General features: G+C 34.3%; 1 protein-coding gene across 1 annotated transcript in view; it reads right to left on the bottom strand.

The window, feature by feature from the left end:
• Positions 1-26,751, bottom strand: part of Npepps (aminopeptidase puromycin sensitive) — a 91,151-nt gene that overhangs the window by 18,480 nt on the left and 45,920 nt on the right. The window contains exons 4-14 of the mRNA XM_076869396.2: positions 21,049-21,170; positions 16,349-16,456; positions 14,950-15,150; positions 14,295-14,391; positions 14,148-14,181; positions 13,254-13,368; positions 10,734-10,898; positions 9,731-9,835; positions 9,278-9,338; positions 6,638-6,747; positions 2,232-2,295 (exon numbers count right to left, since the gene is read on the bottom strand). Of these exons, the coding sequence (XP_076725511.1) occupies positions 2,232-2,295; positions 6,638-6,747; positions 9,278-9,338; positions 9,731-9,835; positions 10,734-10,898; positions 13,254-13,368; positions 14,148-14,181; positions 14,295-14,391; positions 14,950-15,150; positions 16,349-16,456; positions 21,049-21,170 (1,182 nt within the window). The remainder of the gene's footprint in view (positions 1-2,231; positions 2,296-6,637; positions 6,748-9,277; positions 9,339-9,730; positions 9,836-10,733; positions 10,899-13,253; positions 13,369-14,147; positions 14,182-14,294; positions 14,392-14,949; positions 15,151-16,348; positions 16,457-21,048; positions 21,171-26,751) is intronic.

The following is a 26,751-nucleotide window of genomic DNA, read 5'->3' as shown; positions in this document are numbered from 1 at the left end:
ATACGACACATCCTGGGACCTGTTGCATTCTATTAATGAGGAGTCATATCTAAAAGTCTAAGCATTTGTAAGGCAGAAATACTATTTTAGATATCAGGCAGCAAAACAGACTTGCATTAAGATGCCAAACAAGAGTCCTTACCAAGTACATTAACAGTTATTTAAATAGTTGCATACCTAACATATGTAAGTTATATAGCCTAATTATCAGGCTAAACAACAAATTAAACCCCTCCCCTTCACACACTATTCAGGTTTTAATGTTGTTTATATTTGTCATTGAACATTATATTTATTTTTTAGTTTTCGGCGGACACAACATCTTTGTTTGTATGTGGTGCTGAGGATCGAACCCGGGCTGCACGCATGCCAGGCGAGAGCGCTACTGCTTGAGCCACATCCCCAGCCCCTGTCACTGAACATTATAAAAGCCTGTAAAACCTATCAGTATTTCAAAGCAGATTATAGGTATGAGGTAGAAAACAGCAACTATGACACTTAAGGATTTATTTGGATATATTGTTTGACTTGTAAGGCATTTATTTCATTTAAAAAAATCTTTTATAATTCTGTGAATTTAACCTAGGAGCACTTTACCACTCAGCTATATCCCCATCCTTTTTTAAAAAATTTTACAATTTTGAGACTGGGTCTCACTAAGTTGCTTAGATCAGTGCTAAGTTGTTGAGGCTGGCCTCAAACTTGCGATCCTTATATTTCTGCCTCCTGAATTGCTGGGATTACAGGTATGCACCACCACTCCCGACTTGTCAGACCTATTTATTATAAGAGTAATTCTAATGTTTTAAGAAGAGTTAAGGGCAGAGGCTATACTTCTTAATCCTAGGAGGATGCACCAGATCTTGAGGGTAGAACATGACAAGGCATTGGTGATGATAACATATACTTCTCTCTGTTGAGAACTACTATTCAGAGAAACACTTTACTTTTGGTTTTTTTTTCAATCAAACTTTAATTTCCTGGATAAAATTTTATAGGTAGGGAGTCTAACGTGTTTGAAAAAGTGTGAGTTAAAAACATGAACTCATGGGCTGGGGATGTGGCTCAAGTGGTAGCGCGCTCACCTGTCATGCGTGCGGCCCGGGTTCGATCCTCAGCACCACATACAAACAAAGATGTTGTGTCCGCCAATAGCTAAATAAATAAATAAATATTTAAAAAAAAAAAAATGAACTCATGGGCTGGGGCTGTAGCTCAGTGGTAGAGCGCTTCCAGCCTTAGAACCACATAAAAAATAAATAAATAGATAAACAGATAAATAAATAAAGATATTGTGTACATTCCTGTGACAAAATAAAAAAAAAATATTTAAAAAATAAAAACATAAACTCAGGGTTGGGGAGGTAGTTAATTGGTAGAGTGTTTGCCTAAATGGCAAAGCCCTGGGTTCAATCCACAGTGTGGAGGGAAAAAAAAGCAGAACTCATGGGGTTCTATTATTTTGTTTCAATTTCCTCCCTTGCCCTTTTATGTGTGTATGGGAGGGGCATTTGCAGTCTTCCTGCTTCAGCCTCCCAAATTGCTGGGATTACAGGCACATGCCATTGTGCCCAGCTAATTTCCACTTGTAACTTATTCGATAAGTGACCTCAACCAATTTAACTAGTTGTACCTCAGCTCTCTCATGTGCAAAATGAAAATAATACCACCTATATTTAAGCCATCCACTTAAGTACACCAGAAATCCTCTTTTATGGATTACGACTAGATATCACTTCTTAGATGTTCTAATTCTTCATTATAGACTCCAATAATACATAGACGCATGAGATTTTTTTTTAAGAAAGCAATTAAATACTATAAATAGTGTGTTGAATCTTATATTTTGATTTCTTAAGTCTCACTTTTATCCTTTTACCATCTCCTTTTTTTTTTATTAGTTCCATTATAACTATAAATAATGGATAATAATGCCAGGTGTGATGGCACATGCTTATAATCCCAGTGGCTCAGGAGGCTGAGGCAGGAGGATTTTGAGTTCAAAGCTAGCCATTAGCAACTTAGTGAGGTCCTAAGCAACTTATCAAGACCCTGTCTATAAATAAAAAATAAAAAGGGCTGGGGATGTTATTCAGTGATTAAGCACCCTTGAATTCAATCTGTGGTCTGGGGGGTAAAAAAAAAAAAAAGGATAATATTTCCTATTAGTTGGCACCCACTACTGATACCCCAAATCATCAATTACCTCCCATTTATAGCCATTTGCTTACCAACATAAGGTCCACTGGCACAGAACTTCTTTTGAGACAACTTCAGTAATCTGTCATCTTCTACCTAAAGAAACAAAATAAAGACTATAATAGCATCAACACTTTTGGAGCAGTGGGAGGAATATTCCTGTGATAAAGTAGATGATGGAACCAATAGAACCAAATGACTGATAAATACACAAAATGCAGTGGTGATGAAGATGATGTACTATAGAATCTTTATTCTAAAAAAAAGGCTGGGGCAGGATGTAGCTCAGTGGTAGAGTGCTTGCCCAGTATACATGAGGCCCTGAGTTCCATCCCCAGCACTGCGAAAATAAATACATAAATAAATAGCTAGTTGTGGTGGTGCATGCTTCAAATCACATCAATTCAAGAGGCCAAGGCAGGAAGACTGCAAATTTGAGGTCTCTCTTGGCAACTTAGTAAAACCCTGTTTTAAAATAAAAATTAAAAAAAAAAAAAAAATGGATGAGGGATGTGGCTCAGTGGTTAAGTGCCCCTGGGTTCAATTCCTGGCACCATAAATCAATCAATCAATCAATCAATTAATAATGGGTTTGTGGGGGCACTCAGTTGTAGAATGCCCCTGGATTCAATCTTTAGTACTGCGAAAAAATAAATATTAGGGGGCTAGATTGTGGCTCAGCAGTAGAGCACTTGCCTAGCACGGATGGGACCTGGGTTTGATCCTTGGCACCACATAAAAATAAAGGCATTGTGTTGTGTCCATCTACACCTAAAAAATAAACATTAAAAAAATACATATTTAAATAAATAAACAAACAAATAGATAAATAGATATTAGGGCTGAGGCCAAGGCTCAGCGGTAGCGCACTTGCCTGGAATGTGTGAGGCACTGGGTTCGATCCTCAGCACTGCATATAAATAAATGAATGAATGAATGAATGAATGTCCATTGATAACTAAAAAAATGTTTTAAAAAATTAACAAAATAAATAAATAAATGGCAAGTGTCCATGTAATATGACCCCTCAAAAGGGATGTATACCCAGTTGAGATGTTCCTAAAAGCAATGTATGTTTTCAAAGTATACAACACAATAAACAAGTTATATTAATCTTTATAAAGAAAGTCTTAAACTTTAGTCTTAAACTTCTAAGAAGCAGCAACATTACATTGGCATGTGGACTCACTATTCAAAATTCAAAATTTAAAATGCTTGTTAAACAGGAAATAGGCATAGGTGTTGTTTCAAAGGATGAATTTAGCAATGAAACAAAAAGTGTGTGTGTGTAGTTTGGGGGGCAGGCACTGAAAATAACTAAAAAGCCAGAACCAACAATAGCAAGTTCATTTGTTTAAAAAAATACTTCAACAGCTGGCCTTTAATCCCAGCAGCTCTAGAGATGGAGGCAGAGGGATCACAAATTCACAAATTCAAGGCCAGCCTGGGCAACTTAGTGAGACCCTGTCTCAAAATAAAAAATAAAAAGGGATGAGGATGTAGCTCACTGGTAGAGTGCCCCTGGGTTCAATTCCCAGTACTGCATTTAAAAGAAGAAAAGAGGGCTGGGCTGTGGCTCAGTGGTAGCGCATTTGCCTGGTATCTGTGAGGCACTGAGTTTGATTCTCAGCACCATGTATATTAAATAAAAAAATAAAGATCTATCAACAACTAAACAAAAATATTTTTTAAAAAAGAAAAAAACTATGTTAGAGAGTTCTTCTACTTTCAAAAGAATTAAGTCACAGATAGCCTTTTATTTATTTATTATTTATTTGTTTATTTATTTATTTTTATGTGGTGCTGAGGATCAAACTCAGTTTGTCTCTAAGTAAAAAAAAAAATGGCTTAGGGATGTGGCTCAGTGGTTAAGTGCCTAACACATGCTAGGCTAGCACTCTACTGCTGAGCTACAACCCCAACCCCACAGAGAGCCTTTTTATTATAATATAAAATGGGTGAGTTTAGCTCTGTACATAGACAAAAAAACAACAAAAGAAACAGAGCATCACCTTTAAGTAACTAGATGGGAAAAGTAAGCTCAGTTTCAGTAACACTATGAAGCAGTGATATTCCTGTTTTCTATTTGATAACAACTATGCTCTTAAAAGTGTGCATTAGAGGCAGGCATAGTGGCTCATGCTTATAGTCCCAGATACTGAGCTGAGACAAGATCACAAATTTCAGGCCAATCTAGACAACTTGGTGAGACTCTGCATCAAAAATAAAATTACAAGGGGGCTCAGGGAAGTAGCTCAGTGGTAGAACACCTATCTAGCATATATAAGGCTTTGGATTCACCCCACAGTCCCCCCCCCCAAAAAAATTTTTTTTTAAATATTTTTTTAGATTTTGATGAACATGCTAGGCAAGTGCTCTACCACTGAGCCACAACCCCAGATCCCCCGCCAAAAAATTTTAAAGTGTTTCGCTTGAAGAAAAAAATTAAAACTAAGAGTTCACACTATATGTTATCATTAAACAGTTGAATAGTTTTGAGGAATGAAATACTTAGAGATGAAAAGAACAATTATCTTTGTATGCTAATATCTTTCTTCTTTTTTGAGTCATTGGGATTATAGGTGTGTCTTATTTTGAGAAAGGGTCTTGATAAACTGCTGAGAGCCTTGCTAAATTAAGGAGGCTAACCTCAAACTTGCAAATCTCCTGCCTCAGACTCCAGAGCCCCTAGAGTTACAGGTATATACCACCATGGCTGGCTTGCTAATATTAAACAAATCAGGTAGAGAGATAACTACTTGTCAAATCTATATGGAATGTCGAGTATAATCAGTCATATATCATGAGTGATCTCATAATAGACTTTTCTTCTAAGTGGACAAAGAAGATTAAAAGAAATACAATATAGGTCTCTAAACTTAGAGGTAGTCTAGTCCACCAAATATGATAAATTGCATTCCCTAAGTTGACATTTCAAATCCTTGCAATCATTTAACTGAGAGGTCTTCCAGTATGTCTACTTTATTATAAATCCACTCATATTTTAAGTTAAGATATGGCTCTAGAAGGTTAACTTGCAAGCATCCACATTAAAATATTCTTTGTAAATGTGGTTGCATTTTGAGAGTGTAAGGGCTGGTTTAAATGTCATGTAGAATACTTGTAAAATTATAAATTTAAAAATTATAAATACTTTTTTTAAAATATTTATTTATTTATTTTTAGTTTTCGGTGGACACAACATCTTTGTATGTGGTGCTGAGGATCGAACCCGGGCCGCACACATGCCAGGCGAGCGTGCTACCGCTTGAGCCACATCCCCAGCCCCAATATAAAATTGTAAATACTTTGTAAAATTATACTTGACTTTATGAACAGTTCAAGACAAGAAAAAAAATTATAAACTGGGCATAGTGGTGTCCACCTGTAATCTCGGCAACTCAGGAGGCTGAGGCAGAAGGACTGCAACTTTTGAAGCTAGCCTCAGCAACTTAGTGAGGTCCTAAGCAAATTAGAAGACCCTATTTCAAAATAAAAAAACAAATAGGGCTGGGGATGTGGCTCAGTGATTAAGTACCCTTGAGTTCATTCCCCTGTACCAAAAATAAAGAGAAGAAAGTGCTATCAATCTTTTTCCTTAAAAATGGATAGTAACTAATTCCCTACACAGCTCACAAAACCTTGACAAACACATTTAAGAGAATAATTTCATAAGTAAAACTGAATTAAGACAAACTTTTTGGTAGGCATTAAGGGTTCATGTGTAATTTTCAGTCCTGCTGGAGAATAACTCATTCTGAAGTACTCCTCTTTAATTCAGGTTCAATCAATCAACATTAAAAACAATATTATAAAAGGAAATTATAAAGGCATATTGAATTTTACCAATTTTTTTTCTACATTTAATCAAGTGATTACATGGTTCTTCTATTTGGTTCTAGTAATATAGTGAGATTTTCTTTTTTTAAGATGGGGGTCTCAATGAATTGCCCAGATTGCCCTGAATCTTTTGATTCTTCTGCCTCAGCCTCCCACGTAACTGCAATTATAGGTCAGTGCCACTATGCCCAGCTCTTGTAGTAGACTTTTTAAATATTAAAACAACCTTGTATATCTAGAATGAAACTCATGTGGGGATTGGGGTTTATTTAGCCCAGTGGTAGAGCACTTGCCTTGCATGCCTAAAACCCTGGATTCAATCCCCAGCACCAAAACAAGAATAAACATCAAGTAGTGTTTTTAGAAGTAAACCAACAAATTTTCACAGTCTTCCTGAGGATAGTACAAGTAGACAATTTTGTTCCCTAACTATGTATAATTTAATGATGTTGGGCAGGGGCAAAGTCACTGAGAAAAGAGTACAAAGTTGGTATAAATTTCACTACAATTTAAAAAGTACAGAAAAGCAAATTTGGTAACATTGAACTGAATTTCATGCAGTGTAATATCAGACAAATAGGATTTTTTATAAGTTTACCTGTTCTGCTTCCACATAAATGAGAGGGAATCCCATTTGTTTGGTCCAGGTATTCATCACAGCTGCTATGGGTTTGCCACTAGCATTTTCTAAACTTTCCCAAAGATCCTCTGGAAGGCAAATCACAAACAATGATAATCTAAAATGTTTATGTGTTTATTTTCTTAAAACAAATTAGAAATATTATTTAACTCTTAACACTGCAATGCTGACCAATTCTTTGTTTCTTTCAGGTTCAGGAAACAGTAGGCCAAATTAACATCTCCTTATAAAAACTTGGCTTTCAGTCTTTTTTAACAAATGGTGCTGGGAAAACTTGTTATCCATATGTAGAAGAATGAAACTAGACCCTTCTCTCTCACCCTGCATAAAAATCAACTCAAAACAGATCAAAGGCCTAGGAATTAGAACAGAAACTATTTAACTCCTAGAAGAAAATATAGCATCAAGACTCCAGCATGCAGGCACAGGCAACAATTTTCTTAATAGGAGATCCCTAAAGCTCAGGAAATAATGCCAAGAGTTAATAAATGAGATGGCAGCAAATTAAAAAACTTCTGCACAGCAAAGGAATAATTAGGAATGTAAAGAAGAGGACCTACAAAATGGGAGAAAAATCTTTACTACTCTTCTGACATAAGATTAATATCTAGATTATACAAAAAACTCAAAAAAATTTCACACACACACACAAAAATAATAATAATCCAGTTCCCCAATACCAATAAAATAAAATAAAATAAAATAAAAATAAATGGGCAAATGAATTAAACAGACACACTTCAAAGACACGGAAATGACCAGTCAAAATGGTAGTCATCAAGAATACAAATAACAGTAAATGCTGGAGAGGATATAGAGAAAAAAAGGAACATTTTTTGGATTGTAAATTAGTACAACCATTACATAAATCAGTATGGAGGTAGGTATCTCGAAAGATTTAAGCATGGAACCACCATATGACCCAGCTATACCACTTCTCATTATTTATCCTAAAGAATTAGTCATCATACTATAGTGATATATGCATACCACATTTATAGCAGCACAATTCACAACAGTCCAGCTATGGAACCAGCTTAGGTGTCCATCAACAGATGAATGGATAAAGAAAATGTCATACACACATACACACACACACACACACACACACACGGGAGTTTTATTCAGCCATAAAGAAAAATGAAATTATGTCATTTGAAGGAAAATGGATAAAACTAGAAACCATTATGTTAAGTTAAATAAGTCAAATTCAGATGTCAAGGGTTGTATGTTTTTTTCTCATATACGGAATTAGAGAGGAAAAAGGTAAAGAAAGGTAGGTGTGGTTAGATATCACGAAAATCAAAGGGAGATCAGTTAAGAAAAGGGACTAAGAGAGAGAGGCGAGGTGGAAGGGAAGAAGCACTGGGAAGTGATACTGGCCAAATTATATTGTTATACTGTGTACCTATACAAATATGTGATAATAAATTCCATAATTATATATAACTATAATGCACCAATAAAATAAATTAAAAAACTGGTCTTTTATTCTAAGATGTACTTAATCATTCTAGCATATAAGAAAAATTATAAACTATAACAAAAGACAAATGAGTTCAAACAAGAAATAAGAATGAAAATATAGAAACATGTTCAAACTCACTGTGTAAATAAGCATTGTATCCATTCAATTAACCAGTTTTAAAATATTCATTGCTTAGCAAACTGAAGTAAAACTCATGGTTAAATTCATATGGTGGAAGATAAAGCAAAATATCAATAAGGGGTACATACTATGATGGTAGCATGCACAGAGGAAGGAAAAGCACATAAAGAAAAATCCAAAGAAAATAAAGGGTTCACAAGTATGATTTTTAGCCTTCAACTTGGAGTTGTTCATCACACACACAAGGGAATAAAGGTACACAGAATAAATGGTCTAATATACAAACAGGAAAAGTAAAAACCATAGCAATATGTTCAATAAGCTCCAAGAAAGTAGGGTATGAGAGTGGGAATAACAGGAGATGAGGCTAAAACATTAGGTAGGGGCTAACCTATTGATCACTGGCTTACAAAGAGGTATAGACTTCAGTGACAATAAATAGGAGGATATGATCTGATATTCCCTCTAGCAAGATAACTCTAGCCTCAGTGTAAGAGATGAACTTGAGCTGGAGTTGTGGCTCAGTGGTACAGCACTTGCCTAGTATGTGTGAGGCACTGGGTTCGATCCTCAGCACTACATAAACTAAACAAATAAAGGTATTGTGACAATCTATAGCTAAAAAATAATATATATATATATTAAAAAAGAAGAGGTGCACTTGAATAGAATGCAGCAGGGCAAGAAGTAGTGGATAAGTAGGCATTTCCAAGATTCTAGCGCAGAGATCACAAAAGCATGAATTAGGGAGAACAGCCGTGAGGACAGACAGGGTACAAGAGGATGCTGGGAATAATAATGGAAGTATATTTGAACTGCCAATTGACTTTCATAAATAACAAGGAAAAAAATGTTAAATGGTAGGCTTTGCTTTTCAAAAGTGTGACCCATGACTTAGTAGCACTAGGTTACCCAGAAGTTTGTTAGAAATTTCCCACCCTGGATAAAGTGACAATGCTTTCACTACTAACTCAAGCTATTAAGATTACCTGTAGCAGCATTCTTTTGTTGGAACTTGGTTAAATACATATTCATTCCTTTCTTAAAGTCCTGAGAAAACACAATTTTTAAATCCAGAAGAGTCAGATTTTGGAATTTACAGTATATATGCATATTAGTAGTCAAAAGCAAAATTTACTCAATTACTCAAGTATCAGATATACTGAAAAACATCTATCCCTCTAACATTTACTACCTTTTAAGAATGTATACACTTAGTCTTCTACTTAAAGTTTTAAATCAGCCTCCCATTCCTATCCCAAAACATACTTGGCACATTTTTCTTCTAAGAGACCACAACAGTAAATAAAAAAAGAAATGAAGATGAGCCAAAAATTACCTAGGAACTTAATTTTTTAAAAAGCCAGACATTTTATCCATGCAAAATTTAGGATTTCACCACAAAAGAATAGAAGATTAAAAAAAAAAAAATGCTCTTTTACCTTATCCCCAATGTAGTCATGTAGCATTCGGATGACAGATGCACCTTTGCTATATGATATAGCATCAAATATCTCATCAACCTCAGATGGATGGCCCACACTGACCTGGCAGACAGTGTGATTCAGGGTTATGACAGGAAGCAGACAGCCTGTAATACTGAATTACATAAAGAGCTTTCTAGGAAAACCCTTCTAACTTATAGTTTTCTGTCTTTAGATCACTCACAATGTGTATCTTAACCCTCAAAAGGGCACAGTAACTAGTGTTAATGAAGTAGAATATATAACACAATCCCCGTTATCTTTCAGAGCCTAGGTTCTAGTCCTGACTCTGCTCTTCTGGCAGGCAAGTTGTTACAGCTCTGTTTATTCTTGGTGGGGAGTGGGAGGGAAAGGAATATAGAGATGTAAAACATTTGATTTCTTATGTTAATTTTAACTATTCATAAATATATCAATCTTAGCTAAGTATGTCAAAGTAGGATTATAACTCTAGTTCTCTGAATGTAAAATATATATGTATATACTAACTTTAGTAAGGATAGGCTAACTCAAGAGAATTAAAATATGCACAAAAACATAATGACAATTATGAAATAATCTGTCCAGCATTTTCCTTGAGAGAAACAATGGAATCATAGTGTTATTTAAGACATATGGTTCCTACAGTATCATTCACAAAAATGTACATAGCACCGTCCAAAATTTTTATATGAGCTACCTTAAAATGAAATATTAATTAGAACTTATTCTTTTTAGATCTTCAAGACTGGAAATATGAACTATAAAAACAAGTGAAGGATAGGGATATAGCTCAGTGGCAGAGCACTTGCTTAGAATGTACAAGTTCCTAAGTTCAATTCCCAGTATTGCAATTTTAAAAAAAGTGGAACCATTCATGCAATTTTTCTTGCTTTCAGAATCCTAAGCTTCTCCGTAACTAATTATTCATTTCACTGAAAGGAAAGCAGTCATAAGCCAATGGTTGGAAAGTATAGCTCACTTCAATAGGATGGCTGTTATCTAAGGCATCAAGCTCCTGGGCACGGGTGTAATCAGCAGAAACAAACTGAGTCCAGATATCATACTCTGGAAAGCAGTGGTCTACACATAGATACTCAATCCAGGATGCGAAGCCTTCATTCAACCAAAGATGAGTCCACCATTCCTAAAAACAAAAAGTTGAAATATTTGAAAAAAACAAAATGACTGCAATTCCACTAATTTGAAAAGCATGTCCCTTCTACTATCCTCCAAAACTTATGATTTAATCAACTAAAATTAAATTGAAAACATTTGTGAAAAAAAGAGAAGCATCAGATGTCAACAAAGACCAACTAGTGATATCAGAGTCATGACTGAGAGACATTTTCAAAACATTGCTTAAATCACTTCTTACTACCAAAGGAGAAAAGAAGGAAAGTGGGAGGGAAGGAACCTATAGATGGATAGGAAAAGAGAAAAGATAAATACAGGTAAGAGCAGAGGTATCATTACATAAAATGTAGTTACAAATTTTTCTTAAACAAACAACAAGAAACCCAGAAAGCTATCAGAACAAAACAAGAAAAGTGGAAATTATTTCTATAATGACTAGGAAAAAAAATGAGAAGCTGAGTTGAACTTTCTAGATAAATAGAAAAACAATACTACTTCAATAAGATTTATGTGAAATTAACAGAAATGTCATGGCAGGAAGTAGTTCTCTAATGAATGGTATTTAAGCATTTATGGAATACAAAATTCTCACTATTTTAAGAATATATAGCGAGGGGCTGGGGTTATAGCTCAGTGGCAGAGCACTTGCCTAGCATGTGTGGGGCACTGGGTTTGATCTTCGACACCACATAAAAATAAGTAAAATAAAGGTATTTTGTCTATATACACACATACATATATATATATGTATGGATGGATGGAGAGAGAAAGAAAGACAGGGGAGAGGAAGAGGGAGAAATGAACAAACAAATGGGTGACATAAAAATAAAAAATTACATTTTTTAAAAGTCAAATTTTTAGACAGTTATCTTAATCTAATTTTTATTAAAGTTGATTATAGGGGCTGGGGTTGTAGCTCAGTGGTAGAGCACTTGCCTAGCATATGTGATCCTCAGCATCACATTAAAAAAATAAATAAATTAAATAAAGGTATGGTGTCCATCTATTAAAAAAATAAAAAAGTTGATTAAATTTCTTAGCAAAGGAAGGACATATATTAATCTAAGGCAGAGACCAAAATCCTAGTGTAAAACAAAAGTATTTAGAAATACTGAAAAGATCAAATACTTTTAACATTATATGATAGGTGGCTACTTGTCTCAGTGCTACTTAACTAGTAGACTCTATTAAAATAAACTGTTCTTCAACCCACATGGAGTTTCAGTTTATCAAACAACTCACATCTATAATAATTAGAACGGTTATATAAATCCAGTAAAAAGTTGCTGGTAAACAATATGCGCACATTTCCTTTACTAAAATTTATGGTAGTTTCAAAATAAAATCATAAGTTTTCTAAAAGCTAAGGAAAAAAATTTGATAGAAAGTAGCAAACTTGCTTCATTAAAAGATAATTTTTTGCATGTATTTGAATGCAGGCACTAACACACATAATTCCACATGAAATTTTATTTCAAAAAATTTTTTTCATTTGTAAGTAAAATTTTAAATATTCAAAGGTAAAGGAAAGAGTTTATTTTCAAGAACTGAATCAGGCATGTCATACTTGCTAAATGCCATACTTTGTTCCTTGTTTCTAAAACATACATATGAATTTAAACAACATTCAAGCCAGGATCAACTCTTTAGCAGCCTAAAATGCTATCAAGGAATCTGGCTGGCTCTACAATCTCCAGTTCTTTCACTGCAGAGGTACTTTTAGTTCACTTAATATCCTGTGCTCCTAAGGGCTTCCATAGACAGGATTTATTTAGAGTAAGAGTGAAAGGTCAGGACTAATGTACAGATTATTCACTGCAAACACTCTGATAAATGAGGATTTCAACAGCACTGTTGAAATTTTTATATACCTTTATTCTGTAGTCATTCTGTAGTTTTAGCTTTTTGTTTTTTTTAACTTTCATTTCATCATATTTCAACTTAATATTTTAGGAAACAACAAAATGGCCCCCGAAAACATTTCAATCTAATCAAAGATCAGTTTGTTATTTATCTGGTTACATTTCAGCTAGTGAACCACAAAGATGACTCAAGAAACTACAGTTAGCCTGGAATCTCACTGCATGATACATTCATCTTTACCAAAGAGGAATGTTTCTCACCCAATTTAGTATCTTGAAATTCCCCATTTGCAGACAAATTATAGAACAAGTTAAATTGTCCATATGTTCTCAATCAACACAGAGATTATGAATCCTTTTCAAAGTAGATCTTTTAAAATAAAATTTTTGAATCAATTATTTTTTGGCACAATGTTACAGCCAATCCTGAAACATAATGTGGCCAAAATAATACACAGCAAGATGAAAATAAATATATTTGAGCACTTAAAAATATTAAATACCATAGTAACAAGATTTCCAAACCATTGATGGGCGAGTTCATGTCCTACAACCAGAGCAACCCACTGGCGTGATGAAGAACAGGAGTTTTTTGGATCAATAAGCAATGCAGTCTCCCTGTGTTAAAGGGGGAAAAAATTGAAACAATTAAAATATTGTAATAAAAGCAGACTTGCACAAGTGGGGAACATTCAGATCAATTAGATACCAAGAAAACATTTTTTAGCATACACAGGATAGAAAAAATTCTAGGAATATTCAAGACTACCCCAAATAGATGTGAAATAGTTTAATTATCTGTTTGTTTTCTGAAATTTTAGAAACATTTTGTCTAAGGGATTAGGGATAATTGTGGTAGAGAAGAAGTCCTTCCATTAACTGAGGGAAGTGGTGGGGAAAGATGCATTCCAATGTCCTGAAAAGAACACTGAGCAGGATGTCCAAAACTTAGTGCATCTAAAAAGGCAATTGAAAGTAGAAGGCAAAAAAAAATGTTTACAGACTTTGTTTTAAAATTTACACAACCACATGGTTGTGTTGTGGTGACAGAAATGTAAAAACTTGGCTAGAAGATATGAAATCAGAGGTTCTTCAAACTGGATAAATAACCATCAAACTACTGGAGGAAGGAAAGGCACTGAAATGAAAGACTCAGCCAAGAATATATCCAAAAATGCTACTAATGCCAGATGCTCACTTTTAAAATTTTACATGCAAAGACAGTAGCACCAGAGGGGGATGTCCATCTGCATTTTTGAAATGTGCATGGAACTGGAGGGAGCCAGAAAAATTTATACCAGATCATAAAGCAGAAGCTGCTCAACTGTGATTAGGAGGAAGCCCTTATGAAGACAATGATGAGAAAGATAGGGCAGAGTAATGCATCATTAACATACCTATAAGTAACAAGGCCCCAGTTCTCCATGGCACCTTCATAAAATAAATATAAACATTTATTGATACATATGAATGTTTCTTCCTCAAAAATCTCAAAATTCAAATAAATTTATTACAATTCAGCAATAAAATGAAATTTACTTTACCAGCTGCAAAGTCTGCAATAGCAATGAGATCAATTTTAGGTAGAGGATAAGGAACATTGAAGTAGTCTTTATAAAAAGGCAAGGTTTTAGCAGCAACCTATAAAAGTATAAACAAAAGAACCATCTGATAAGTATTTTATTATAATTCATATAGAAATCCACAAAGGAAACCTGTTGCAAGCCAAAGTATCTCAAGTTACTAGAAATCAATCCCAGGGAGCCCTACTTCCAAAGACTGCCTTAGCCCCAAGCTTTGTATACATTGGCCAAACCCTAATCCATTTGTAATTTGGTATGAAAAAAATATAACTACATATTTTCTTGCCCTTTTCCTAAATAAATAAATTTTACTTTTATATATAATCGTTTTTTTTTTCAGAGCTAGAGTTTAAACCCACCGCTTTGTGCATGCTAAGCAAGTGCTCTATTACTGAGCTACACCCCAAGTCTGACTTATATTCTCTGAATCATTTTGTAAAATGTTAATACAACATCAAAGTTGGTATTTCCAAAGTTCTATTAAAAATAAAACCAAAGTAACACAACAACTTTCAGATTAAATTATAAATAATGGCACTAAGTAATTGATCAGAAATGTAAATTCCCCAACCTGGAGTTATGGACTGTTGGAACAATCCTCTTCAAGTACATTTACCTCTAACGCAAATTTTCCTTGCTCTGCTTTGCCAACAGGGGTGTAAACACGAACACACACACCATCTTTTGACCTTGTTTCTACAAAGTCATATTCACCCACAACAAATGCAACCAGATATGTAGACATAACAGGTGTTCGAGCAAACTTCACTTCCACTAAATTTTCATCGTCAGGGTATGGTTTCCGGTCTATTACATTCTTTAAAAAAAAGACAGGAAGAATAAAGAAAATTTAAACAGATTTACACTAATACCTAAGAGTAAACACTAGCCAAAAGCTGCAGATTTCAATGTTTTTCTTTTCTACTTTCCAAAATGGCTTGCTTTTCCATCCCAATTCATCCAGTGCTACCAAGATCTTTCCTCTCAAGAAGGAGAGTGATTTGATAAAGCACTCATACAAATAGCTGGGGGCTAAAATATTCAAATTATGAAGACTTGTGAGAGAAAAAAAAGAAATCAACTTTTTAAAAAATTCTTATTATATACCAGACACTGGGATGTTTTAAGTAAGATCTCAAAAACTTTTCAAATGAAATAGGATAGGAGAAAAATTATCAATAAAAATAAATATAACAGTGGATTATATTTTAAAGATATAGATTTCTAGATCTCAAGCAGTCTCTACAATAAGACTGGATCTGAGCAAATTTATAAGAAATGTTCACTTTACCCTTAGAAATTAATTTTTCTCTGGTGTTCTCCTTTTTGTCCTATTCAAACTCTTTCTAATTTCCAAGGAAAATTTATTCAAGAATAGAACCTAATAAATTCATTTACACTAAAATATAAATTAATATTTCAGTTTAATATGTTAGCTTCCTCTCTAGGAATATTTAAGAAGAGAATAACATTCTATCTATGGAATTCTCTCCACTAATAAATAGACAAAAACTACTTATTTTCAGGTACAGTAGGTTTTTCCAAGTGCCTCAGAGTCACACTATAAACTGCAGGCTACTACATGTCTTAAACAAGGCAATTCTAGACAATACACGTCAAGTGATGAATGCTTACTTTATTTATGAATGAGATCAATGACAGTAGTGAAGAGAAAATACACTTTATAGCTATAACTTCTGGTATTTAATAAGAAAATTAAGACCTTTTTCATTTAGGTAATATCTTTTAAATTTCTTTTTATGTCTTTAATAAAGAAGTAGATAATGTTATTCATGTATTTAACAAGAAATTTCTTCCATGAGGAGGAAAACTCTCCAAAAAATAAGGCAACTATGAAAAAGAGGGCTTACCTGAAAATAAAGAAAACTAATACTGGTGTTTCTGTTATATACTAAACACTGTACTAGTGGTTTCATGTTATCCAACCTAATCAGCAAACTAAATATACCTAAGCCTATTAAATATTTAAATGGACTTGTAAAACACAAACATACCATATTTGATAAAGCTACTCTGTCTTTAGGAACAACCAGTGAGATATCAAAAGTTGCTTTGATTGCAGGTTCATCCCAGCAAGGAAAAGCCCTCCGGGCATCAGTAGCCTTAAGAAAAAAATATGAAAATACCACGAAATTAAATACCACAAAAATTAAATATCAAAGTACCACAAAATTAACCTAAAAGGTAATTTCAAGACATAATCACCATTTCTCCATCATTCATTCCTTCATTTGATCAATGCCAGGCAACAAGCTACAATACTAACTACTAAGAAAATAAAATGCTTGCTCCCTTTGTCATACCAGCAATTATCTAGGAACTAGGTCTGCTATAGATCTTAACAAGATATGTGAATCGTTTGTAATTATATTTTTGCTTTTAATAAAACATTTCAAATTTAATGTGATTGACTTCACCAGTAATGCTAACATAACACAAAGCACAGACCACTCAACAGTATGCTGTAAGGATTCAGAGCTGGGAAAACATGAAAGGCTGCCTCTCTCGCTTTTATTTTAAAATTAAAGTATTCTCAGTCTTTGATGTGTTTGTGTGTGTGTTTTGTTGTTTGTTTGTTTGTTTGTTTGTTTTCTGGAATGGCAGCAACGGGAATAAAGATAGATGCTCTGTCAATTCAAAACAGGTCATTAGTTTAATAGCATTTCCATACACTACAAGTAAAACTGTCACCACCTCACCTACTTAAAAAGACCTCTATCTTTCTTTAAAAATAAAAAAAGAATCAGCTACCTGGGAAGTTGTAGTAGGAGAATTGCAAGTTCGAGGCCAGCCTAGGCAATTTAGCAAGACCCTGTCTTGAAATAAAATAAAAAGGGCTAGGGATGTAGCTCGGTGTTAGAGTGCTTGCCTAGAATACTCGGGGTCCTGGGTTCAATCATAGTTCCATTTATTTAAAAAAAAAATTAACGAATCAAAATCAAAAAGAATGCACTTAAAGCAAGATAAAATCTAATGTCTCTGAAGGATATCAGTAATAATAAAAGGAACTTTAGAATCAGAATAAAATCATAAAATGGAACGAATGATAAGAACACGAAAATAAATAAAATATGCAGAAGTGTATATTATTTCTAAAAAAGGATTTCTTCAAGAGTAAAATGTTAGATGGCTAACAGCGCACTCAAATTTAAGTAAATCATATGATTCTATCAATGAATACACAAGATATTATAAAACATGATATAATGAAATAAATTACAGCATAGAAATTTTTAAATTAGAAGCAGCAGCTATAGAGAAATGAATTCATACTTGAGAATATTAAATAAGTGACATAAATAATAAGATTTAAGTTTTAAAATGTCCAAAGGATATAGTGATAAAAGCAATGAAAGGTTCACTTGAGAGACACAGGAGCTAAATTTATTACTAACTGGTGTTCCTGAAGAAGAGATCACAGCAGATACTACAATGAAAATGTAATGGGAAAATTATGCTACTCTGAAGGAAGATCTGAATCTGAAAAACCAACAGGGTTCACCAAGTAATATGCAAAACTAATGAAAAGTTAGCTCCTGGTAATTTTTTTTTTTTAATTTTCAGGATCAAGAAATAATTTGATACTTGGCGCATTGGCCCACACCTGTAACCTCAGTGGCTCCAGAGGATGAGGCAGAAGGATCTCAAGTTCAAAGCCAGCCTCAGCAATTTAATGAGGCCCTGAACAACTCAGTGAGACCCTGTCTCTAAATAAAATTTTAAAAGGACTGGGGATTTGGCTCAGTGGTTAAGCACTCCTGAGTTCAATCCCTGGTACCTGCCCCAGCCCCACCCAAAAAAGAAATAATTTAAGAAGGAAGAAAACAAAGCAAAACAAAATAATGTGTTACCTACAAAGGAGAAGAAACACTCTAGTCTGTGATTCCTCTTGATAAAATGAGTTGCGAATGACTTTGGAAAAATATTTATAGACTTTTGAAAGGAAAAGATTTTAAGCTAATTGTATTATTCTTATAGTTGAACAAACTGGGCTTACTACTCACTGCTGCAAGAATTCATACCACAGGGAACTACAGAATGTTTCACCACCCTATTATATGATTTGGCTGGGTAAGCTGGGACTAGGAAGCAGAGATTCACTCCAGGTTGAGTGCTGTCAGAAAGTAGGGGCAGGAGCTAGGCACAGTGACACACGCCTATAATCCCAGCAGTTTGGAAGCTGAGGCAGGAGGATCACAAATTTGAGGCCAGCCTAGGCAACTTAAAAAGACCAAAATAAAAAATAAAAGCTTGGAGATGTAGCTCAGTGGTAGAGTGCCACTGATTCCATTCTCAGTGCCACAAGAGAGAAAGAGCACATGAGCAAGTAAGGGCAATTCTAAGAGTGGGGATTTAAAAAAATCCGTAGGGAGGGCAGACTAGAGCAAGCATAAAACTATAATGGGTAAAAATGCAGTAGTCACTCATTTTAACAGACAAATGGAGATATTTGGTATTTTGTGAGTAGCAAAATGACCTTGTTTTTGTCTATGCCTAGATGAAATTATGAAGTATTCTTGTTTTGTCTCACTTTATCATGGTCTCAGATTTCCCTTATCTGAGGTTGGTATTTTGTGATATTGTTTATGATCAACAGGAGAAAAACACAGACCAGAGCAGCTTCCAGATAGCTCTTTTGTTTTTCATCAACAAATCTATATACCCAGTAAAACTGATCAAGTATAAAGGCAAATAAAAGGTTTTCAAATATGTAAATGCTCAGAAATTATACCACACATACATCCTCTCTTTAAAAAAAAAAAAAAAAATTTGGAGGCCAGGCAAGGTGGCACACGCCTGTAATCCCAGCAGCTCAGAAGGCCGAGGAAGGAGAATTCCAAGTTCAAAGCCAGCTTCAGAAATTTAGCAAGCCCTAAGGAACTAAGTGAGACCTGTCTCAAAAAATAAAAAAGGGCTAGAGAAATGGCTCTGTGATTAAGTGACCCTGGGTTCAATCCCTGATGGATGGATGGAAGGAAGGAAGGAAGGAAGGAAGGAAGGAAGGAAGGATAAACAAAGAAGTTGGAAAATGGACATCATCAATTCTATCATTAATTCATATTGAAATTTACAGAAATAAAATTAATTAGATTTAACACATGGAAGGAAGGAAGGAAGGAAAATTGTTTTGGATACATACTCCTGTCTACATTCCAGGATGAAGTGTTCAAAGAATTACAAAAAGGCTTTAGAATCATTCAGACAGAATTAAGCCTAAACAGTAGTGGCAAATGTTAATAACAGAAGGAGGGCTGGGGGTGTGGCTCAGTGGTAGAGCATTTGCCTAGCATGCATGAGGCACTGGGTTCGATCCTCAGCACCACATGAAAATAAATAAGTAAAATAAAGGTATTATGTCCACCTACAACTAAAAATTAAACAACAACAACAACAAAAAACAGAAGGAACCAGGTGCACTGGAGCACGCCTGTAATCCCAGTGGCTCGTGAGGCTAAGACATGAGGATTGCAAGTTCAAAGCCAGCCTCAGCAACCCAGCAAGGCCCCAAGCAACTCAGTAAGACCCTGTCTCAGAATAAAATACACAAAAGGGCTGGGGATGTGGCTCAGTGGTCAAGTGCCTCTGGGTTCCATCCCCAGTACCAAAAACAAACAAACAAAAAAAACCCAGAAGGTTTAAAATTCTTGAAAGAGAATATATACCAGGTAAAATAAGTTGCACTAAACTGCACCTAAAATTTCAGGTTACACAAAACAAATAGTCCAAGGATCAACAAAGAAGTTGGAAAATGGACATCATCAATTCTATCATTAATTCATATTGAAATTTACAGAAATAAATTTAATTAGATTTAACACATAAAAATACCATTAGCAGATTTGAAACAATTTATATAACTTACACTTGAAAGAAGTAAGATAAACAAAGTAAATGTCAAAGGAGCAAAATAGCCAGGTATGGTGACATACACCTACAAGGCGGCTGAGACAGGACTATCAAGTTTAAGACCAGCCTGGGCAATGTAATGAGACCCCATCTCAAATTGAAAAAAAGGGTTAGGCTGTAGCTTAGTGGTAGAATACTTGCCAAGCATGTTCAAGGCCCTCAGTTCATTCCCCAGCAACACACACACACACACACACACACACACACACACACACATAAAGGAAACAGTGGTAGCAGCAAAGGAATGCCACAAAATAGCTAATAATGTAGTAGGAAAACCCATAGTTATCAAATATAAAATTGAAAAAGGCAATTAAGAAAGGCACATAGTATAAAAGCAATTCAACGAGGCATGATAGCACATGACTATGATCCTAGAAATTCATAAGGCTGATGGGCAGGAAGATCACAATTTTGAAGCCAGTCTTATGCAATTTAATGAGATCTTGTCTCAGGGGGAAAATAAATTGGGATACAGGGGGGATATAGCTCAGTGGTAGAGGACCCCTGGCTTTTATCCCCAATACGGGGTGGGGAGGACATAACAGTTCTGGCAGGTATTGAAACTTCTTTTCCTGAATGTATGTGTGTATGTGTATACACCTATATATAATCATTCCCAACACACCCACTTAATTCTCTCCATTTTGAAGATAGAAACAATGGGTGAATATAAACTATTCTATAATTATGTTCAAAGGCATCTAGTCTCAAATAATTATCCCAAATAGAATCAAGTTTTGTAACATGGTTAAAAATCATAATGTTAGAGAAGAATAACACATACCTCAAACTGTGTTACAGCAGCATAGCGCACCTCTCCAGAAGGGGTAGTATATTTACTTCTATAGAAACCTTTCATTTTGTCATTCAGCTCTCCAACAAAATCTATCTTTAAGGTTCCTGTACCTGTGATTAAAGATAAATAAAAAACACTTTTACGGATATGTTAAGTACAATTATCAAAAATATGTGCTCAAGATACTATATTCCGTTAGCTATTTACAATGTTCAAATCATTCTTTCCTTTCTCAAACACTCCTGCACTGGAGAGAACAGTCTGAAGTAAATGGCAAACTAATCCTAAAATAACTTTTCAAATTTAGTTTAGGTAAATGCTCAGAAAGTTCTTTATTTTTTTTTCTTCTGGTACTGGAGATTGAACCCAGGGCCCTTTACCACTACACTACACCCCCTTTCCCCATTCCCTTTTATTTTTGATTGAGAGACAGGTCTTGCTAAATTGTCAGGCTGATCTGGAGCTTGTGATCCTCCTGCCATAGCCTCCTGAATCACTAGGATTACAGGTGTGAGCCACCTTGCCTGGCTCAAAGTTCTTTAACTTTTTTAACCTAAGTCTCAAATTACGAGTACATGAAGATGGGAACAGGAAAGGAAACATTTATTATTAAATGCCTGACATACAATACTGTTCATAGAGTTTTTCAAATATTTATAATTATAAATTTGGAAATAGGTATTGTCCTCATTTTTTCAGATGAGGAAACTGAGACTGAAAAGTTATATAGCTTGCTGAAGGTCATAATAATTAGTAAGCAGCAAGAGTGAGATAAAATGTTTTAACCTAAAATTCATGCTCTCTGTCATTATTCTGTATGGATTGCTCTTTTAAGAAAACTTCATGCACAAGAAGAAAAATGTAGCCAATTACTCCATCATTAAAGACTAGTGCTATCTGTTCAATCCAAATGAAATACTGATTGCATACTATTGTACACAGGGAAGACCAATGACTTAATCAGCAAAAAAGGAACAAAACAAACTCAGTTACCTCAGTCAGTTGAACAATGATATTAAAAAAAAATTAAATTAACAAATTATTAAAATGAACAAATACAAAATACTAAATATGAATTCTATTGTTGTATAGAGCAAAACCAACTTCAGTGTATGACTTTCTTTAAAACAACAACAAAAAATATTATCTAGTGGTCATCTGCCAAATGTACATGCATGGCAAAACAATAATCCCATTTATAAATCAAGCTACCAAAAAACCCTCAAAAATGTTGAATTTGTAATTGATCTTTTTAAAGCCTATTTTTAACAAGGTCCAGAGCATGACAGTCTAACAAATCAAAGATATGGTATAACTATAAAGAAATTAGCCAATCATACAAAACTTGTATATTCTAGTGTTTCAAACTGTTATTTTAGAATGTTGTAGAGCAATGTTGACATTGGTCAAAATGTTTTTGACTTTCTTTCTCTTGACATATTATTTTGGATGATATTAAAGTCAAATCTTCACCTTCTAAAACTGAATCTGCTTTTTTGCAAAAGTCCAAAATCATGAGAATTGCAAGTTTACAAAATAAGCGAATGACAAATTACAAACTGTTTCTACACAAAAACAAAGCTTTCTTATGTGCCTCAAACTAGTTTGAAAGTAACTTAAATGAAAATTTCAGACCTCTGTAGCAAATCATCACCAAAGACAAGTGCCACATCTTAAAGTAATCATGTTGGAAAATCATAACTCCTCAACTGAAGTTTAATTGAACAGACCATCTGTGATGGTTATTTTTTTTTTTTTTTTTAAATCAGACATCTGTGAACATCTGAGGGAACAATGAATACTTTTGTTGTTGTTTTGTTATTGTTGACGAACCCAGGGCCTAAGGCATGATAAGCAGGCAATCCCATACTAACTATACTCCCTGAATGAATGCTTTTTCTTCAGAATTACAGATTACTGGGACAATAAATATGAAGAGAGAATCTATAAGAATTTTTAGTGATTAATACTAAAGAATTAATAAATAATATGGAATTTTTGAGGGGGAAAATTATTATATTTTATTTTCTTTAGGAATTCACTGAAGTTTTTATTTTTAAAAAAGCAGGTATGTTTGGCTGGGGTTGTGGCTCGGGTAGAGCGCTTGCCTAGCATGTTCGATTCTCAGCACCACATTTAAATAAATAAATAAAGGTCCATCGACATCTTAAAAAAAATGATAGGTATATTCACATTAATAAAGTTGGGCAAGGAAGATCTAATGGACTAGTAAAACCCACTACTTTAAATGGGACTTGTTTCAGGAATTTTATGTTATAATTCCATTAGTGGAACTGGCCAGTCTGTTCTTGCTAAGTCAGCTGTTTTTAATGTAACTCATAATTCATGGTAAATCTACTTTAAACTTTTCCTACTTTTAACAAAAGTGGATTTAAAACTCATAACTAAATAAGAAAGGCTGCTTACACTTTTACTTGGTTTTAAATCTCCAAGGCCATCAAACCATAACAAGATATTGACAGTGGCCACTTCCAAAAAGTGGCATACTAAACAAAATACAAAGTATTGGAAAGTTATTACCTGAAATTCAAACAAAACACAAGTTAAAGTTTTTTAAAAATCATTAATAAATGTAATTAGTGTCACATTATAAATACTAATTACAAAATACATACTATTAATAAAGTAGAAACATGGTAAGTTGAAGAAAAAGTACTTCTTGACAAATTTCACTTATCAAATTTACACCATATTTATACCATAAAGTAACTGCCAATTACTCTAATTTATACCTATTCACAGACATAATTTACATTGCTTTTCAAATTAGAGATCTTATTTCAATATCCAATGTATCCATTTGTGTAGTAAACCTTTTAAAACATTAATAAGCTTACTTATAAATTAAACAACTAAAAAAACAGAAACATCCACCAAATGTTAAATGCTAAGACCTACACTCTTTTTTTTTTTCAAAAAATTTTTTTTTTTTGGTCAATAGACTTTATTTATTTATATGCGGTGCTGAGAATTGAACCCAGTGTCTCACACATGCTAGGCAAGTGCTCTACCCCTGAGCCACAACCTCAGCCTAAGATCTACCCTCTTTAAAATGATAAGACCTAATAGTGCTTCTCCACATAACTACCACTCTACAGGACCCTTAACCACCGCTTCTGAGGTTGTGAGACCTTACAATGGTTAAGGTAGCTTAACCACCGTTCCAGAATAGTGCCAATATCAAAGTTAAATTTGATGATGTTAAGCACAAAAGTTACTAATATCATATATTTAATGTTTACTCCATTATCAGATAGACCACTTCTGCAATGTGTTAAAATCTGAAAAAACAAGAACTTTAGTTTTCTCTATTTAATTGACACATAATAATTGTAAATACTTATAGAGTCAGAATTTCATTCTTAAAGTAAACAGTGACTGGGTCACACATGCCTATGATCCCAGTGACTTGGGAGCCTGAGTTCAAGGCCAGCAAGACCTTGTCTCAAAATAAAAAACAAAAAGGACTGGGGAAGTTGCTTAGTGGAGTACCCCAGGGTGCAATCCCCAGTACCACAATAAAGAGAGAAAAAGAGAGAGAATTACAGCAAACAATAACTGGATAACTTTGACCCAAATAATTCTGTAAAATGTAAAAGCCAATGATTTTCCAGCAGATATTGATATAGATATTCGATAATTAAATATAGTCATACCTGCAGAGTTTCCTATTCTAACATTTGTACTGGTTATTTCTTTATTATATTAACTAAAAATTGTTACATTACTAAAAATCTCAAGAACTATGTTGTCAGGAATAGTAACACATGCCTGTAATCTTGTAAAAAGATAATCACAAGTTCAAGGCCAGGGTAAGCAATTTAGCAATACCCTGTGTCAAAATAAAAAATAAATAAAATGGTTAAGGTAGCTTAACCACAATTCTAGAACAGTGCCAATATCAGAGTTAAATTTGATTATGTCAAGCACAAAAGTTACTAATATCATATATTTAATGTTTACTCTTTGGTAAAGCAAAAGGGATGTAGCTCGTTGGTAAAGCACCCTGGATTTACTCTCCAGAATAAAAAATAAATAAAAAGCTAAATTATAAAATATTTATGGTCATAACCTTCCTTGACTTTTTTCTATTATTTGAAATGGCTTTACCATGTAGCATGTTAGCTGTGTCCTTATCAAGAAAGATGCAGGTCTTACTAATGCTGATTTTAAAAAATGACCTCATATATATATACGACCTCATATTTAAAGGGAAACACACACACATAAAGGGGAAAAAAGGTACAGACTATTACCTATGACAGTAGTATGAAATTCTGTGTTCTTAAACATACAACATTCTATGTTCTTAAAAATTATGTACATAAATGTCACAAAAATATGGTATAGTCTTATAAGGCAACAGAAGAAACTGTTTTTGAGTTGAGCTAAGACGACTAGATAGAATGGCAAATAAAATTTCACTATACAGCATTTGAATTTCAAATATGTACATGTATAATGTTTTAAAAATATTTAATTAAAAAATAAAAAACAAGCTGGGCACACATACACCTATAATCCCAGCAACTGGAGGCAGAGGCAGAAAGATTCCAAGTTCAAAGCCAGCCTCAGCAATTTAGTGAGGCCCTGGGCAACTTAGTGAGGCCTTGTCCCAAAATAAAAGGCTGGGGATATGGCTCAGTGGTTAAGTATCCTTGGATTCAATCCCTAGTACCAAAACTATAAAATAAGTAGATAGATAGATAGATAGATAAATAAATAAGCCAGCAAGCAAGCATAATGTTGTGATTAGAAGTACAGTCTTCTGATTTAAACTGCTCGGGTTTAAATCTCACCTCCACTCACCAGTTGTGTGACCCTAGACAAGTTATTTAAGTTAATTAAACATTTTTGTATCTTAGTTTTCTTTTCTTTATCTATGGAGATAATAAGACACTCTCTCAAAAGGGTTTTACTATGTTGTTCAGACTGGCCTCATATTTCTGAGCTCAAGAGATCCTGGGATTATCAGCATGTATACTAGGTTGCCTAGCTAATTTTTCATTCCTTTGTTTCTTTATGTTGGCAGTGCAGGGGATTGAACTCAGAGCCTCATACATGTTAGGTAAGCATACTACCACTGAGCAACATCCTCAGTCCCAAGTTAATATTTCTGATGCACTTACAATATTATCTGGAATAGATTAAACACTCAATATATATCTCCGTGTATAATACAAATCTATCATGTTAAGAGTTCTTACTTTTGTCCCATGAATTCAGCCAATATATTCTGATTTTTTTTTGGTAAGTATGGTTGATCTGCCTATCCATTCATCCATCCATCCATCCATCCCAGGGGCACTCTACCACTGTGCTATATCCCCTGTCTTTTTTATTTCTTGCTTCAAGATATGATCTCATCAGATTGCTGAGAACTTGGATCACCCTGTCTCAGCCTCCTGAGTAAGTGAGATTATAGGCTGTGCCACTACACCAGGCCCATGTGACACTTTTTGTTTCCTATGCTTGCTAGGTTTATATATTTTCTCAGACTTCTTTGGCAGTAAGGCTCTTTAGCACTGAGATACATCCCTAAGCCTTCTTATTTTTTATTTATTTATTTTGGGACAGGGTCTTACTAAATTGCTGAGGCTGGCCTTGAACTTGCAATACTCCTACCACAGACTCCCAGGTCACTGGGATTACAGGTGAGCACTACTGCAC

Source organism: Callospermophilus lateralis, chromosome 11 (assembly GCF_048772815.1).
Source record: "Callospermophilus lateralis isolate mCalLat2 chromosome 11, mCalLat2.hap1, whole genome shotgun sequence".
NCBI classification, from domain to species: domain Eukaryota; kingdom Metazoa; phylum Chordata; class Mammalia; order Rodentia; family Sciuridae; genus Callospermophilus; species Callospermophilus lateralis.
Note: the sequence above shows the minus strand (reverse complement) of the source record. Positions and strands in the feature narration are given on the sequence as shown.